Source organism: Papio anubis, chromosome 14 (assembly GCF_008728515.1).
Source record: "Papio anubis isolate 15944 chromosome 14, Panubis1.0, whole genome shotgun sequence".
NCBI lineage: Eukaryota > Metazoa > Chordata > Mammalia > Primates > Cercopithecidae > Papio > Papio anubis.
Window position 1 is genome coordinate 71,314,760 of NC_044989.1, and position 16,052 is coordinate 71,330,811.

At 53.3% G+C, this 16,052-nt stretch overlaps 2 protein-coding genes and 1 pseudogene across 3 annotated transcripts in view; 2 read left to right on the forward strand and 1 right to left on the reverse strand.

Annotated features, from left to right (window-relative positions):
- The window catches only part of VAX2 (ventral anterior homeobox 2), a 33,361-nt gene extending 23,021 nt beyond the window's left edge, over window positions 1–10,340 (forward strand). The window contains exon 3 of the mRNA XM_003908791.2: window positions 9,663–10,340. Coding sequence (XP_003908840.1) covers window positions 9,663–10,100 — 438 coding nt within the window. The 3' untranslated portion in view covers window positions 10,101–10,340. The remainder of the gene's footprint in view (window positions 1–9,662) is intronic.
- LOC116270460 lies at window positions 7,118–7,230 on the reverse strand (annotated as a pseudogene).
- Window positions 10,341–12,718: 2,378 nt separating the features above from the next.
- Window positions 12,719–16,052, forward strand: part of ATP6V1B1 (ATPase H+ transporting V1 subunit B1) — a 28,383-nt gene continuing 25,049 nt past the window's right edge. The window contains exon 1 of one of the 2 annotated variants that reach the window (XM_003908792.3): window positions 12,719–12,919. In XM_003908792.3, the coding sequence (XP_003908841.2) occupies window positions 12,802–12,919 (118 nt within the window). In that variant the 5' untranslated portion in view covers window positions 12,719–12,801. Of the gene's footprint in view, window positions 12,920–12,953; window positions 13,105–16,052 lie in introns of those variants that run through there. The other variant, XM_031655261.1, reaches the window with a different exon arrangement.

Sequence of the window (16,052 nt, forward strand, 5' to 3'; positions counted from 1 at the left end):
TGAGTATATTCAACAGTTCAATACTGACAGCAATTCCCAGAGCTAGCTCAGACCCTACAAGTTAAGGGCTCAGTCCCACAAGACAGTGCCACAGCAGACTCAAGTTCCAGGAGCCACCTGTGCTTCTGAATGGACTGGCCTAAAACTGGGGGCTCCCACATCACCCTCTTCAGGTTTGACAATTCACTAGAATGACGCACAGAACTCAGGAAACACCTCTCCTACACTTGCTGCTTTGTTATAAATGACACAAGTGAGGAACAGCCAGATGGAAGAGGCAAAGGCAAGGTAAGGGGGAAGTGCGTGGAGCTCCCATACCGTTTCCAGTGTCCCTGTTCCCACCGCTTCCACGTATTCACCAACCAGAAGTTCTCCTGGTCTCCTTGTTCAAGACTAAATCCAGGCTGGCCGGGCACAGTGGCTCATGCCTGTAATCCCAGCACTTTGGGAGGCCAAGGAGGGAGGATCACTCAGGATCCCAGGAGTTCAGGACCAACCTGGGCAGCACAGGGAGACCTCATCTCTAAAACAGTTTTTTGAAACATTTTTTACAGTTTAAACGGTAAACTGCAGGGTGTGGTGGCACACACCTGTAGTACCAGCTACTTGGGAGGCTGAGGCGGGAGGATTGTTTGAGCCCAGGAGGTCAAGGCTACAGTGAGTCATGTTAGCTCCACTGCACTCCAGCCTGGGTGACAGAGCAAGACTCTATCTCAAAAACAAACAAAAAAAGACTATAATCCAATCTCCATTTCCCTCCCCTGCCTAGAAGGAAAAAATGGGGTCGGCTGAAAGTTTCCACCCTCTAATCACAAGTATGGTCTTTCTAGAACCAGCCCCAGTCCTGAAACTACCTAGAGATCCACCCTGAATCACCTCATTAGCATACGACAGTAAGTCTTATTTATTTATTTATTTATTCATTCATTCATTCATTCATTTACTGTAGAGACAGGGTCTTGCTTTGTTTCCTAGGCTGACCTGGAACTCCTGGTCTCAAGTAATCCTTCCTCCTCCGCCTTCCAAAGTGCTGGGATTATAGGTGTGAGCCACCATGCCCAGCCAATAAGAGTATATGGTTTCCACTTTAAAAAAAAGGAAACTGAGGCATAGAAAAGTTAAATAAATAACTTGCTTAAGATTTGCAGCAGGCGCATTCATGAGCTCATTTAACCTTTAGAAGAAGATGGCTTTATGGGTCCTATTATCCCCATCTAAGCAAACTAAGCCTCAGAGAGGTTAACTAACTTGTAGCTAGGATTCTGTGGCATTCTCAGTATGTTCACCCATACTTTTGTTCAAAAATATTATTGAATATCTACTATATAGCGGGTACTCTTCTAGGCACTAGGGCTATAGCTTAGAACAAAACAGACCAGGCACCTGCCCTTGTGCAGTTAAGATCCATGGAGACAAAGACAAACTGGATTTCCAAGAGTGATAAGTGTTATGAGGGAGCTCAAATGGGGTCATAGGAGAGAGACTAGAAGGAAGTGTTTTATTGAGGTGTTCAGGGAAGGCCTCTTTGAGAAGATGACATTGAGCTTAGGCCTGAGTGACAAGGAAGAGACAGCCAGATGAGGAGCCAGGACATGTCAAGGCAGAGGGTAACTATGAAGACCTGAGGGGCAGGAACTGGCATAGAATGCTCTAGAAGTGTCAGAAGGCCAGAGTGGCTGGAGCTACAGGGTAATTGAGTAAGTAGGTAGGGGAGGATCATGCGGGGCTTAGAGATCATGATAATACATTGAAGAGAAAGTGACAGGAGATGATTGGCATTTTACAGAAGTTGCTCTGGCTGCCACCCAGGGAAGGGACCACAGGGGACAGGAGTGGACGGGTAGGGACTACTGACATGGACCTTGAACAGAGCGGTGGTGGAGAAGAGAAGCGCACTGACGTGAGAGGTACTCTAATTTAGCGCTGGAACCTGTTAGGACTTGCTCATGGATTACACGCACAGGGTGAGGGAAAGGAAGTGGTTTGGGTTGAACAATTGGGAGAATGGTGACACCATTTAACGAGTTGAGAAAGTAGGGGAGAAGCAAGATGGTGGGAGCGTAATCAAGAATATTGTTTTGGATCAGTTAAGTTTGAGATCCCAGCAGAGATGTCAGGAAGGCATGTCAGATTTTGGGGGAGGACTGGTTTTTCTCTGATTTAAGTTAAGTTATCTGAGAGTCTCTGTCAGAGCTCTTTTGGGGGAAAAGATAAGAAATTCCTTCAGGTGCCCTCAGATAATGGATGGTCTCCCCAGGGATAAAAACAGAAGCCATAGCCTTGTGGAAATTCAATAACGGGAACCACGGTGTAGCCAGGAATTGGAAGAGACTGAAAGCCAAAAGTTCTTTTGGGCCCAACAGATTCAGCACCAGCTACTCACAGACCTTCCTCCCAGTGCTCTGCTGAATATGCGCTCCAACTGCTCTCCAAAATACCTGCTTCTCTCTCTGCTTCTCCTCTCCTCCTCTCCGCTCTTCTCTCTTCTTATCTCTTCTCTTCTCTCTTTTTTCTCTTCTCTTCCTTCTGCCAAACAGCATCTCTACCTTCTTCCCTGGATACTCAGAGGACCCAGGCATGGTTCCAATTCAGGCAGAGAAAACACAGAGCTTGCTCAGGGCCCATTTCCATGGCTAGTCTCTTTTTATAATCTAGCATGCCCAATTCAGTTGAGTTGTCTGCAGATTTAAATCAGAAGCCCACTTACAGGATTGGGCAGGCAGAATGGGGAAGCCCTTTCCTTGGCTCCCCACCACCCACAGGGCTCTGCAGGATAAGGAGTCCACCACAGTAGGAACAGTGAGCAAGACACAGTGCAGCTGACCTCCGTCCCAGCCTTGCCCAGACTCCATGGCTGTGAAACAGAGGCTGTGCATGGCTGCCCTGGAGAGCAGGGGCAGCCTCAGAGGAATCTCTCTCTTGAGACTACAAAAGAACCCTCTGCCCACCTTTATCAGCCCAAGGGTAGCATGCACTCAAAGCTCTTCTCATGTTGGAGAACAGGGACAGCCCCACTTAATCCAGTTCTCCTTGATTTTAGAAACTTTCTGATACACTTTGTCACCATGCTTTGTTTAAAAAAGAAAGTTTGGTGTTTGATTAAAGCAGCATTTCTCAAGGTATGCTCTGGAGACCAGCTGTACATACAGCTCCCCTGGGGTAAAATACAGATGCCTGTGCCACCCTCAGCCCAGAGGTTCCCAGTCAGATTTCTAGGGAAGGAAGACCCCCACAACCTATATATTTTTCATTCCAGATGCACAGTGATGTCTGAGAATCACTGGCTTACGGAAAAGTGAGCAAATCTGACCAGATGTGATCACCATGTTGCTTAAAAGACTTTATCATCGGCCGGGCACGGTGGCTCCCGCCTGTAATCCCAGCACTTTGCGAGGCCGAGGCAGGCGGATCACAAGGTCAGGAGATTGAGACCATCCTGGCTAATACGGTGAAACCCCGTCTCTACTAAAAATACAAAAAATTACCCAGGCGTGGTGGCAGGCGCCTATAGTCCCAGCTACTTGAGAGGCTGAGGCAGGAGAATGGCGTGAACCCGGGAGGCAGAGCTTGCAGTGAGCCGAGATTGTGCCACTGCACTCCAGCCTGGGCGACAGAGTAAACCCCATCTCAAAAAAAAAAAAAAAAAGACTTCATCGTCTGCCAGGCACTTTACTAAGTCCATGATTTTTAGCCTATGGAGTCATTACAACAAAACTATGAGGAAGAGATATGAACCCTGTTTTACTGATGGGGAAACTGAGGCACCAAGAAGTTAAGTAACTTGTCCTAAGTCATCTAGCTAGTAAGGGAACCAGAATTGAATTAGGGCTGTCTGACCTCTGATTCTCCACTATATTGTCTGCTACTTCAACCAAAACACTTACCATATCATAACACTTACTGCTTGCCCATGACCCACCCTGCTAGTGCCTGACAGCCAAGAGGGTCAAAATGGAGTTTGATTTATTTTTGTTTTTTCAGCACCTGGCAATGCCTGGCTTGCATCAAATGCTTGATATTTCTATGTTGCTGAATGAATGACCGGAGTACCAGGGTCCGAGCAGGACATAAGAGGATGTGGCTGCAGAGGAAGGGAAGGTGAGAGGCTGGCTCAGGACTCCCCTCCTGCAGCTGGCCTGGAGGACGTTCTTAGGGCCAGGAGCCCAGGAGTCAGGCGGAGAACAAACTGCCAAGTCCCAGTATGCCCCCGGGATGCCCACTTAGCTTGGATAAGAGCTGGTCCAGCCCTTCAGCATTGTCCTCAGCCTCATGCTTGATGCCTGTGCCCCAGATGGTTTCTTCCAGAACAGCAGAATAGATTATACCTTTCCAGTGCAGATTACAAAAACCAGGCCATCCTAGATACACAGATACCGCTCACCTCAGATTAAGTATGGGCCCATGGTCACAGGAAACAGTCTTTAAAAGAAGAATGCCATTTCCAGATCAACAATGAATCTTGGAATTTAATACTGACCATGATCCCAAAGAAGCTGGTGGGTAATCTCCTGGAAAATTCCTCTGTAGTCCTGGCAGCCAAGTGGAAACCATGCCCATCCCCTGGTGCACAGCTGTGGGTCACAGTGTGGCCTAGCAAGACATCAGGGAGCGGGGCGGGGCCATGGGTCACAGTGTGGCCCAGCAAGAGATCGGGAGGCGGGCAGGGCAGGCACCAAGCACTCACTGAGTCCCAGGGAGTCAAGATGACAGCCTCCAGGAGGTCACACAGGGCCCTGAGAAGACAGAGGAGGGAGACAGCCCAGAAGGTGCACTGAGCAGGTGAGGGGAGAGGCACACCTCAGGAGGTGTGCTGGCCTCGCCACCCTGTGAAGTTGGCTAGGAATGGTTTCCCAGAAGCGGAAAAGGACGGATCACTTTGGATTTAACCTTGAGAAGAGGATGACCCTGAGGTGGAAATGAAGGCCTCCTGGGGGTTCTGAGCCTGTCTGTTCTTCAGAGAGACAGAGAGACAACATTTGCAGGACCTTATGAACCTACCTGTTACGGCCTGATGGTCCTAATGGGATTGATGGTGGGAAGTAGAGAGTTGAGCCTTCTTACTCCTGCTCTTGAAGTTTGCAATGCTGGGAAGCACATTAGAATCACCCACAGAGCTTTAGAAGAATACTCAGGCCTCAGCGCCATTCCCTAGAGATTCTGATTTAATATGGGTGTGGAATGAGGCCTGGACATTGTCCCAGAAAATTCCAATGTGCGGCCAAGTTTGAGAATTCCTGACCTAGCCCATATGTGGCCAAGAAACAAGCACCCCTGGTCCCAGCCCCTGCTCCCAGCCCCTGCTCCATCTGCCTCTGACTTCTCCTCTCCTAGAGTCCAGGCTCACCTTCTCAGGAGATGCCCAAACCCATCACCAGCTCACACCCACCTCTCCTTGCTACACTCAGAGCTGCAGGAAGATGGGATATGTGGGAGAGCACCTTGCAAATGCCTGGTCATTCATCTGTCACACCCCGTTACTGCCACTCCCTGAGTACGAATTGCCCTCTGTTTGTCGGTAATGAGTTAGTGCCACTCCCCGACTAGACCTTCAGCTTCCCAAGGACCAGAATCATGACATCTGTGTCTCCTCTCCCTCTAGTTCAGAAACAGAGCTAGAAACAAAGAAAGCAAGTGATAAATAACTACCCACATTTCCCGTGGGCCAGGCATGATGCTAAGCCCCCTCAATGGGTTTTCTTCTTTCATCTCTGCAATAGCCAAGTATTATTGCCCCATGTTAAAGATGAGACACTGAGGCTTAGGGGTTCCTGGAGGTGGTGCCTGGCTTCACGTCCTAGGACGGGGAGGTGCTGGCTTGGCTAAGAGGTCAGGAAGCTTCCCAGCAGGGACAGTGAATGCAGCAGTGTGCAGCGCTATGGTCCTTGAGGATCTGGTGGGACTGCTTCCCTCAGCAGTCAGATTCCAGAGGTGACAAATAGGAAAGGATTTTCTTCTTTCCAGTCACTGCCTTTAGCTGGGTTTGGCTGAATCTCCCTTGACCATCCCTTACTGGTATCTTCTTCAAATGTCCCCTCTTCAGGGAGGCTGCATGTGCCATTCCATTAACAAAATAGTCACCCCCACTCCTTCCTGTCTGCTATCCTGCCACCTTTCTCTAAAGCAGTGCCCCCCAGAGTATGACCCTTGGGCCACTGCCAGCCCATAAACTGTTACCTGTCTATGACACGGTAAGTACAGAAATAGACAATAGGTATTTAGAAAAGGCCTGGTGCAGTGGCTCATGCCTGTAATACCAGCACTTTAGGAGGCTGAGGTGGGCAGATCATGAGGTCAGGAGTTCAAGACCAGCCTAGCCAACATGGTGAAACCCTGTCTCTACTAACAATACAAAAATTAGCTGGGTGTGATGGCACACGCCTATAATCCCAGCTACTCAGGAGGCTGAGGCAGGAGAATCACTTGAACCCCGGAGGTGGAGGTTGCAGTGAGCTGAGATCGTGCCACTGCACTCCAGCCTGGGCTACAGAGTGAGACTCCATCTCAAAAAAAAAAAAATGTATATAGTAATCTTTCCAGTAATTCATTTTAATTGTATTTTTTTAAAGTATTGGTCCTCAACAAAATTGGACACTTAATAAGTGGTCCTCACCTCAAATAATTTGAGAAACACGGCTCAAAGTCCTTGTTGCCAATTGACAGATAGGCTTGTTTGTGTTTGTTGTTCATCCTCTGCCTCCCCAACTCCACTGCCCATTCCACATGGCAAGGATTCACTCGGCTTTGTTCACTGCTGATTCCCTGGGCCTCAGTGTATATCTGATGAGTGAATGAACACATAAAGGAAGCAATCAACCTCAAGTAGATCCCATAACTTTCTGGTCATTTTTGGTTATTGAATCTGTGTCCGCCAGGTGCGGTGGTGTGCACCTATAGTCCCAGAACTTGGGAGGCGGAGGCAAGAGGATCGTTTGAGGCCAGGATTTTGAGGCTGCAGTGAGCTCTCATCACACCAGTGCTCTCCAGCCTGGGCAGAAAACCAACACTTTGTCTGTAAAAACAAAAATAAAGAAAGAAACTCAATCCAATGTCCTTCAAAACACCAAGCTCACATCTAGTTTAAATCTCATCTTCTCCTGAAGCCCCACACTGCTTCCCCACTCAGAACAGCCTTGACTCACTGCTTGCCAGCAAGGTTTGAGGTTTGAGGAAAGCACATCTCACATAGGAGCACGAACACGCAATCATCCTGCTGAAGAACTACGAAAGGACCCCTGCCCACTCTGCCTCCTCCCAGTGCAGCCTCTGGAGGGGATTGTGATCTGTCTCAGTCACTTGCTCCCTCTTCCCCCAACAGCCACCTCCTCCAGGATCAGAGGGCAGAGGGTGGATTCAAGGAGGCAGAGATATTTTTAAAAGACTGGACATCTTCTGGTGTGAGGAGGGGAGGCACCCAGGCCTCACTTTCTGAAGGCCTTTGCTGGAGGGCCAGTCACTCCTAGGAGGTGGTGATGTCTGGCATGGCCAAGGTGGCCTAGTCTGCCTTGGTTCTGCCTGTCTTCTTAACCTGGGCAACCCTCTGGCTCCAGCCTCCTCCTCCACCCATTTCTTGGCACCTTCTCAAAACCTTCCTTACAGGAAGGGACCAGCAAGGTCTTCCTGACCTTTTCTTATTGGGCCCTCCTCTCCACGGTTCTCAACCTCCCTCCTGGTACACCTGCCCCAGCTCCAGGCGAGGAGCAGGGTTGGCCTCTGTGTTCCCGGGGAAACAACTCTGGGTCCTCCCATGGTGGCCCCCATGACATGGGCCTGTAGGTGCTGTGGCCTGATGAGTTTCTGGACTGGGGCATGAATGCCAGTCTCTCCTAGTGCCTACAAGTGATTCTTTTGGGCCCTCCCCCAACTTGTGTCTGTGGGGCAGCACACCCTCCCTCCCATGAGGTTCTGTGGCCCCCAGGGGACTGAGCCTGAGCTTCCTGCCCAGTTCCCTTTCCTCACGTAGACTAGGAAGGGGGTTGGAGCACTGGGTGCTGAGTGGTAGGGGCAGGGCCAGTTCTGCCGCCTCTCAGGGGCCCTGAAAAAGACCTCTTCCATGATGCTGGTGACTCTCTTCAGACTGTGGCACCACAGTGTCCTCAGCTTTGTGTGGCCAACAGAAGTCCCCCTCAACAACCTGCCACATCCAGTCACACTTGGTGTCATGTTGAGAAACTTGGCCTTTATAGGTGATGGGGTGGGAGGGTGCTGCTAAAAACTTCAAACCGGGCAACGGTCAGATCAGGTTAGAAAGAGCTCCCTCCAAAGGCAGCAGCAGCCAGCATGGAGGCAGAGGCCTCACCGTCCTCAGACAGGAATCTGGCCCCTCCTCTGGCCATGCCCCCCCACTACGTGATAAGGACTCTGCAAAGCCAAGGGGTCTAGCCTGCCAGAAGCCTGTGCCCACCTTCGAGACCACCCATCCCTGCCACCAAAGTGTCCAGTTTCAGAATTCCCTGCCAAATGGCCCTGAGCCCACATCCAGCACCTGTCTGGGCCTCTCCAGGGTCAGTCCTCCCAAGGGCAGACCACAGACATTATTCAGCACCCCAGGCCCAAGAAGCAGCCAATGCGGGGTTATTTGCAGAGTGTGAACAGGCTGGGGCAGCCACACACGTGTGGGTCAGAGCCAGGGTGGGCCATGAGCCAGAGGCTTCCATTTTTTCTCTTGCCCCAAGCCCTCTAAATGTTACAGTTTAGACCTGGGGCAGAGACACCTTTAAAACACCAGTTTCTTCACCTTGGAACCACCTGGTGAGCTTTAAAAACTAGTAGAGTCTGGGTCCCAGGCTCCCCCGTTCTGAGTTTATTGGTCCAAGGTGAGAAGTGAACTAGGGTCTTAAAGCTCCCCAGGTTCTCATGGGCAGCCAGGGTCGAGAGGTGCTTCTGTAGAGACAGTGCCATGGTCCAGGTCAGAGAGAACAAAGGAAGAGAGGAGGGTCTGCTCTAGGGAGCGGGGAAAGGGGCTCCTGCATAGGTGAGTGGAGGCGGCCATGATGGAAGAGGGAACATGCGAAGCCTCTGTTTGGAGGACAGAGCTGCACATGTGGGGTTTGGGGTGTTTTTTGAGATATCCATGGGGAGATGTCTAGCAGGCAGGTGGATACGTGGCCTGGATCTCAGTTCAGACTCCTGGGCCTGAGGTAGAGTTGGAATTACCAGCACATAAATGGTGGCTGAGGCCGTGAACTTGACTTTGAGCCAAGGGCATGTGGGCCAAGAGGAGAACATCAGTTGTACCCCCAAACTCCATCCTCTGTCTGTCAATCCATTCCTCCATCCTAGGCCAGAGTCAGTTTAGCAGTAGAGGGGCCTCCATAATTTGGGGGACCAGAGTCCCTAATCAGTTGGTCTAGAGCAGGCTGGTTGTGGGGAGACCCTAACAACAATCTGCTCTTCTTTCCCTCCTGCTCCACCCTCACACCCTGCCCCACCCCATCTACCACCTGCCCCACCCATGCCCTTCCTCTCTCCACCCTCACACCCTGCCCCACCCCATCCACCACCTGCCCCATCCATGCCCTTCTTCGCTCCACCCTCACACCCTGCCCCACCCCATCCACCATCTGCCCCACCCATGCCCTTCCTCTCCTCTCCTCCTCCTGCCTGCCCCCACTTTGCTTCGCCTGTCCCATCTCCCTCCTTGACAACCCCTCCCCCACCCCAAGGTGAAGGTCTGGTTCCAGAACCGCCGCACCAAGCAGAAGAAAGACCAGAGCAGAGACCTGGAGAAGCGGGCGTCCTCCTCAGCCTCCGAGGCCTTTGCCACCTCCAACATTCTGCGGCTGCTGGAGCAGGGCCGGCTGCTCTCTGTGCCCAGGGCTCCCAGCCTCCTGGCGCTGACCCCTAGCCTGCCAGGCCTACCTGCCAGCCACAGGGGCACCTCCTTAGGTGACCCCAGGAACTCCTCCCCACGCCTCAACCCGCTGCCCTCGGCCTCGGCTTCCCCCCCGCTGCCGCCCCCTCTGCCAGCTGTCTGCTTTTCCTCGGCCCCACTGCTGGACCTGCCTGCTGGCTACGAACTGGGTTCCTCTGCCTTCGAGCCATACAGCTGGCTAGAACGGAAAGTGGGCAGCGCCGGCAGCGGCAAGAAAGCTAACACTTAAGACTCCTACCCTGTGACACTGAGTCCTGAGCACAGCACCTTCCCAGCCTCCTGTGCCCCAGCGGACTGCACTGAGCAGGCCCCGGAGAGGAGGGGCAGCAGCCTCGCACTCCTCCCCACCTGCCCCCCAGCTCAGAGACTCAAGACCAAATGGCCTTGGTCCCGCAGCTTGTGTGCGTGAGTGGTGTGCGTGTGTGTGTCTCTCACTGAAATAAAAGGAAAACAATGACAAGAAGGGAAACAGCGCCCACAGCACAACTACTTACCCCTCAATCCCTTTTATCCCTCTTGTCACTGGAAGGGAAAATGGGCTTAGAGTCAGAGGGACCTCAGATGGGAGGGGGCAGAAACTGGGATTCTGGGGGTCAGGGCACTCACATGTGTGGGTCAGCAGGCACCTGACTCCCAGTCAATAGAGGCCCATGGCACCAACACGAATTTTTTGGTTAAATGTTGCCCTTTACAAACTCTCTTTCAAACATAAAAAATACTTGAGAGAGGGAAACATTGTCACGTTGAAGAGGATGAATGATGAAAGGTGAGACCAGGTCGAGAGAGAGGGAGAGGGCATCAAAGGTAAACTCAAGCAAGAGTCCAGGTGTTCAGAGTGGGCCTACCCATCACAGACTGCAACATGAAACCCTTTAGAATATATATACACACAGCCTGGCCAACACAGTGAAACCCCATCTCCACAAAAAATACAAAAACCAGCTGGGCGTGGTGGCAGGCACCTACAATCTCAGCCACTCAAGAGGCTGAGGCAGGAGAATCGCTTGAACGCAGGAGGCGGAGGCTGCAGTGAGCTGAAATCATGCCTCTGCACTCCAGCCTGACAACAGAGGGAGACTCTGTCTCAAAATATATATATATAATGTATATATTTTATATTGCTCAAACAATATAAAATTTTTAAAAGTTAAGTAAGAGTCTTGCTCAAGACTCTTTTATTTAACTTTTTATTTTGTAGTAATTGTAGATTTACAGGAAGCTGCAGAGATAGGACAGAGAAGTTCCCTCCATTGGCAGGAACTCAATCGTATGAGACAGATAAGCTTCACCTTCCCTATCGTACAATATCAAAACCAGGAAATTGACATTGGTACCGTGTGTGTGCATAGTGCCGTGTCATTTTATAGATTCGTGGACTCACCACTGCAATCCAGATGCAGACCTGTTCCATCACCACAAAGATCTTCCTCGTGCTGCTCCTTGGTGGTCACACCCACCCCCACCCTCCACAGGAGAGTTCTTCGAAAGGATGGGCATTACGAGACAGGAACCAGAGACCTGAAATGGGTCCTCAGGCGGGAGGATGCGGGGTCAGATTTTGACTCTGTGAACAGAAATAACAAGCACAGTCTCCTCCAGTCTGCTCTGAGAAACATAGTAGCCACTGCTTTGGTTTCAAATTGGCTGTCCTGAGTCACCTGGAGTGGGTGCTTGGGGACAGTGATCCCTAGACAAACATACTTCTGCCCTTCCCTCTGCTCAGGGTATGGTTTGGGGAGGAGCTTAGAAATGCAGAAATCCTGAGTCTAGAATGAGGCATGGGGGTGACCGGAAGACCTTGGGTTGGGCAGGTCCAGCTACCACCCAGGGTCCACCCTGCCTTGCCCAGTGGACCTGTACCACACTCCACTCACCAGGAGAAACCACAACTCTTAGTTTCATGACACAAAGAGAGTTCTTGGGAAGGAGTGGTGAGGTCTTGGGTGAAACCCAGGCCAGGCTGTGCACATAGCTTGATTTATAACTCCAGGTATTTAGTTATACGATACAGGGACCTCTATTTTACTTTCTGACCTGGACTGGAAAGGTCAGGGCAGGCCTGCTGTACAGAACTCTGGAGGTGAATGTGAGAAGATGAGACCTGGTTCTACGATCAGATGGAGAGAGACCAGCCCTCGTTCTCAAGATCTCTCAATAAAATGAGACAGACAGGCTTCAGGAGACCCAGGTCTGTGGGTGGAGACACAGGCTCAGCTTTTGGGGGCTCACAGCCCAGTGGCAGGGACAAGAGAGGCCTCTCCTAAAGGGCATGACTTAGGAAAGAGGCTAGATGTTTAGTAAATCTTGGCTGCTAGAGAATCCAGAGAAGGCTTCATGTAGGAGGCAGAACTGAGGCTGACCAGGAAATAATTCTCTACAGATGTTCAAAAAGATGACGATGGAATGGTGGGGGGAAGAAGTATCCAGGTATAGTCAGGGCAAGGAGTGCAGGGTGAGGTCAGGTTGCGAGAACAGTGAAGAGAGGGCAGCCTGCCAGAAGATGGGTGTGGAGAGACCAGAAAGAACTGTGCTGAGGGACGAGTGTGGGAATGTTGACAGCACCTGAAGGTCCAGGGGGAGGAACTGAATTCACACAGTTTAGGGTTGGCAGGGAGGGACCCCCTAGCACAGAAGCAGGAAAAAGCCAGCCCTCCCCTCTGCCCTTCTCCCTCCACATCCTGCAGCTCCCAGGTGACCGGGGCCCCTCCCAGACCTGCACAACTCAGTGTGGGGAAAGCTTGGGAGCCAGAGCCCGAGGCTTCCTTGTTTACTGTCAACCTAGAGGAGGAGGAGAGGGAAGGGAGGGGAGAGGGGAGGGGTGGCCGCAGGGGAAGGCTGAGCGGCTCTCTCCAGCTCCAGCTGGACCTGAGGTCTCAGAGCTGCCACCAGCAGCAGGCTCAGGCACTGGGCTCCCAGCCGGGCACTGCACCATGGCCATGGAGATAGACAGCAGGCCTGGGGGGCTCCCCAGCAGTGGCTGCAACCTAGGCGCAGCCCGAGAGCACATGCAGGCGGTCACCCGAAACTACATCACCCACCCCCGTGTCAGTGAGTAGCCCCTCCACCGTGGTGGGTGAGGTCAGGGTGGGGAGCTGGGATGGGCTGCCAGATTCCCTGGCTCTGCTTCTTGCCTCAGAAAAGGAGGAGGACCCAAGACCTGGGGAGACTTGGAGGGCTCTCTGTCCAGCAGAGTGACACCGTGGGGCCACCTGGACCAGGGGCCACCTCTGCGGGTGAGGGGTTGCAGGTCCCCAGCCCAGCCTACCCCAGAAGAGGGGCTGGGGAATAGCTGTCATCAGCCCAATCCTGCCGTAACACCCCAAGTCCAGAGACAGCTTCCAGTTGCCCTTGAGAGTGGGGTGTGCTGTGCACCTGCTCTTGTGTAAACGTGCCTGTGTGAGGAGTGTGCACCCAAGCACTCAGCGTGAGGCGGGGTGTGATTAAGTGTACTTGGAGTGGCGTGTGTGGCAGTGTAGAGTGTCAGCACTCTCAGCCTGAGGAAATAGGTGCTTTGTGTGCGTCACATCAATGGGTGCATGTCATGTTCTGCTCCCGACTGGGGAGGTGCCTGTGTGCATAAGCAGGTAGGAGCATGTGTCTAGGGGGTGCTCCCACCTTCACTTGGGGTGAGGAAATGTGTGACAGCATGCTTATGCACTCAGGGCAAAGGTGTGTGTGTGTGCACTTAGGTGTGATGTATGCGTGTGCATGTGTGCTTACAGAGACAGCACGTGTGTATGTGTTCCGGCAGGGTCATATATCTGAGTAAGGTGAGAGTGTGTACAGCTGGGATAAGAACGAGTATCCAGGTTTGAGGCATGGAAGTGTCCACAGGCGCTGGGATGTACCCTTGTCAATTTCAGAGGGGAGGCCCTATGTGTGGCTCCTGTGCCTGTCCTGCAAGGGTGGCCCAGATGTCTGGGGCAAGGTCCAGAGGACCAAAAGGAACCCCTGCATCTCCTTGTCCAAGGTCACTCTCCCTGGCCTGGTGAATTCTCAGGCCGCCCTGCTCACTGGAGTAAACCAGCGTGGCCCGCCACAGCTATGCAGAGCCAGAGGCTCACTGGAGTAAACCAGCGTGGCCGCCACAGCTATGCAGAGCCAGAGGCTCCTAACAGGGAGCGTGATGTGAGGGGAAGTGAGACTGACACAGCCACCCCACCTCCCTCCGTTCCTCTGTTACTATCCAGGCCCGGAGAGGAGGTGGCGTGAACTCAGAGGGTAGCTGAGGGGTGAAATCAGAGCAAAGGGGCCCAGGGGCGCATGGGAGGAGAGCCCTGGGATGTGGGGCACCTCCTGAGGCCTGAGGCAGGTGCTGAGGGTGGAGCACATTCCAGCGAAGAAGAAATGGTGAGAATGGGGTGGGTCAGATTTCTCAAGGAAGGCCTGTAGGCCCTGACCCATGGAGGTTGGGGGAGGATAGGAGATCCAGATTCTCCCTAGACCAAAGTTAGGGTCGCCTAGGCCCAAAAATATGCAGTGACTGGGCCCCCTTGGGTCCAGAGCCCAGGCCTGGAGCCCTAAGCTAGGATGTGTGACTCTTGCCAGTCTGTTGTGATGAGCCCCACTCCCTGCAGGCCGTCCCTCCTCCCTGTGGGCACTGGGGAGCTGCTGGGTGCCGAGCGTGGTGTGTGATCTGCACCTTCATGCCCTGCTTTCCTTCTTCCTGGAATGTGCTCCCACCTCCTGATGCCCAGGGACCCTATAGATAACATCTAACCCCACACTCCTCTGGGCAGGATGGCCCAAGCCTGGAGCCACCTCCTGTCAGCTCCTTCCCACCCAGCCCCTTATTTATAGTCAACATTCCCTGGAGATTCTGACCCAGGCTGGAACCCAGGGGTGGCAGTGTCCCCCCCGCCACCCCATGTTTGCATGCCTCCCTCGATGCTGGCTGTATATGGCCTCCACCCAGGAAAATGTGTTCACACCCAACAACCCAACAGGGACCCGGAGCAAAGGTCCGTGCAGGGGAGCCCCTCTAGGCTCTGCTGGCTGCCAGCACCTTTACTTTTGCTGCCTATCGAGTGTCTTCACAGGATGCACGGGACCAGCCTCAGCTCAGCCCAGATGCCCTCCCAGCCCCAGGGGCATGCTCAGATTCCTCGGTGTGTCCCTTCATCTGCAGTGTCTCCCAATCCCCTCCCCACCCCACTTGCTTCCTCCTCAGGCTCTGAGGGTGGGAGGGGTGGGGGGAGTTCTCCCTGGGGCCTGTGGACAGGCGCAGGGCTGGCAAGGGTTTGAAAATTTAGGGCTGCACCCTCAGTACACTGGAGGCAGGGTTGCTCTGTCCCCCTCCGCCTGTCTCCCCTCCAGCCTGGCCTCCTACCCTGGGTCTGTAAGCACTCCCAGACAGGAGAACTCTGGCAGAAAAGCTGGGGAGGGGGGAGCTAAGGGCAAGGAGGCCCCAGGGCTCGCTCAGCCATGGGTGGAGATGAGTCCAGGTGACTTAAGAGGCATTCCCTTCCCTGGGCAGGTGGGCTAAAGAGGCCTGAGACTTTAAGGGTGATTTCACTGCAGTGGCTGAGAGAGGACTGGCCAGAAAGGAGGAGACACCAGAAAGGGTGGAGGAGCTAGAATTGTTCCCCAAGGGCCTTGGCTCCCAGCCGGGGAGGAGGTATCCTGGAGCTTCATCTGTTTGGGCAGAAGATGTTGGGCTTGGCAGGTGGAGGTGCCCAGCAGGAGCAAAGGTCAGGAAGGACAAGCTGGCAGCCTGGTTGGAGGGATGAAGCCAGGTCAGATCCCCGCAGATCCCCCAGGAGCTTGAGTGCCAAACCACTGGCTTTGCTTCCCCGCCTCGGTTTCCTCAACTGGAAGGGGAAGGAGTTACACGGAGAGAGTCCCAACAAGCAGGGTCTTGGGCTGAAGAGCCCTCAGCTTCCAGCCCCTGCCCTCCCTCCCCTAATCCCTCCAGCGGGATCGGGGAGGAGGTGCGGGACCTGCTGCCCTGGGCTTGCCCCCACCCTGGCCTCACGCATGGGCGCCTGTCTCAGCCCTCTCCCAGGACGCTGCAGGTGTGGCTGGGCCAGCGCTAATTAGTGGGCCGCGCGGGAGCCCCGCTGAGCCTTTGACAGAAAAGGCGGTAGGGAGGTGGGGGCAGGGAGGCGCTCCACCAGCCAGAAGGCCGGAGCACAACCCAAAGTGTCAGCTAGGACAATGGAGAGGGGGTGGGCCGGGCAGC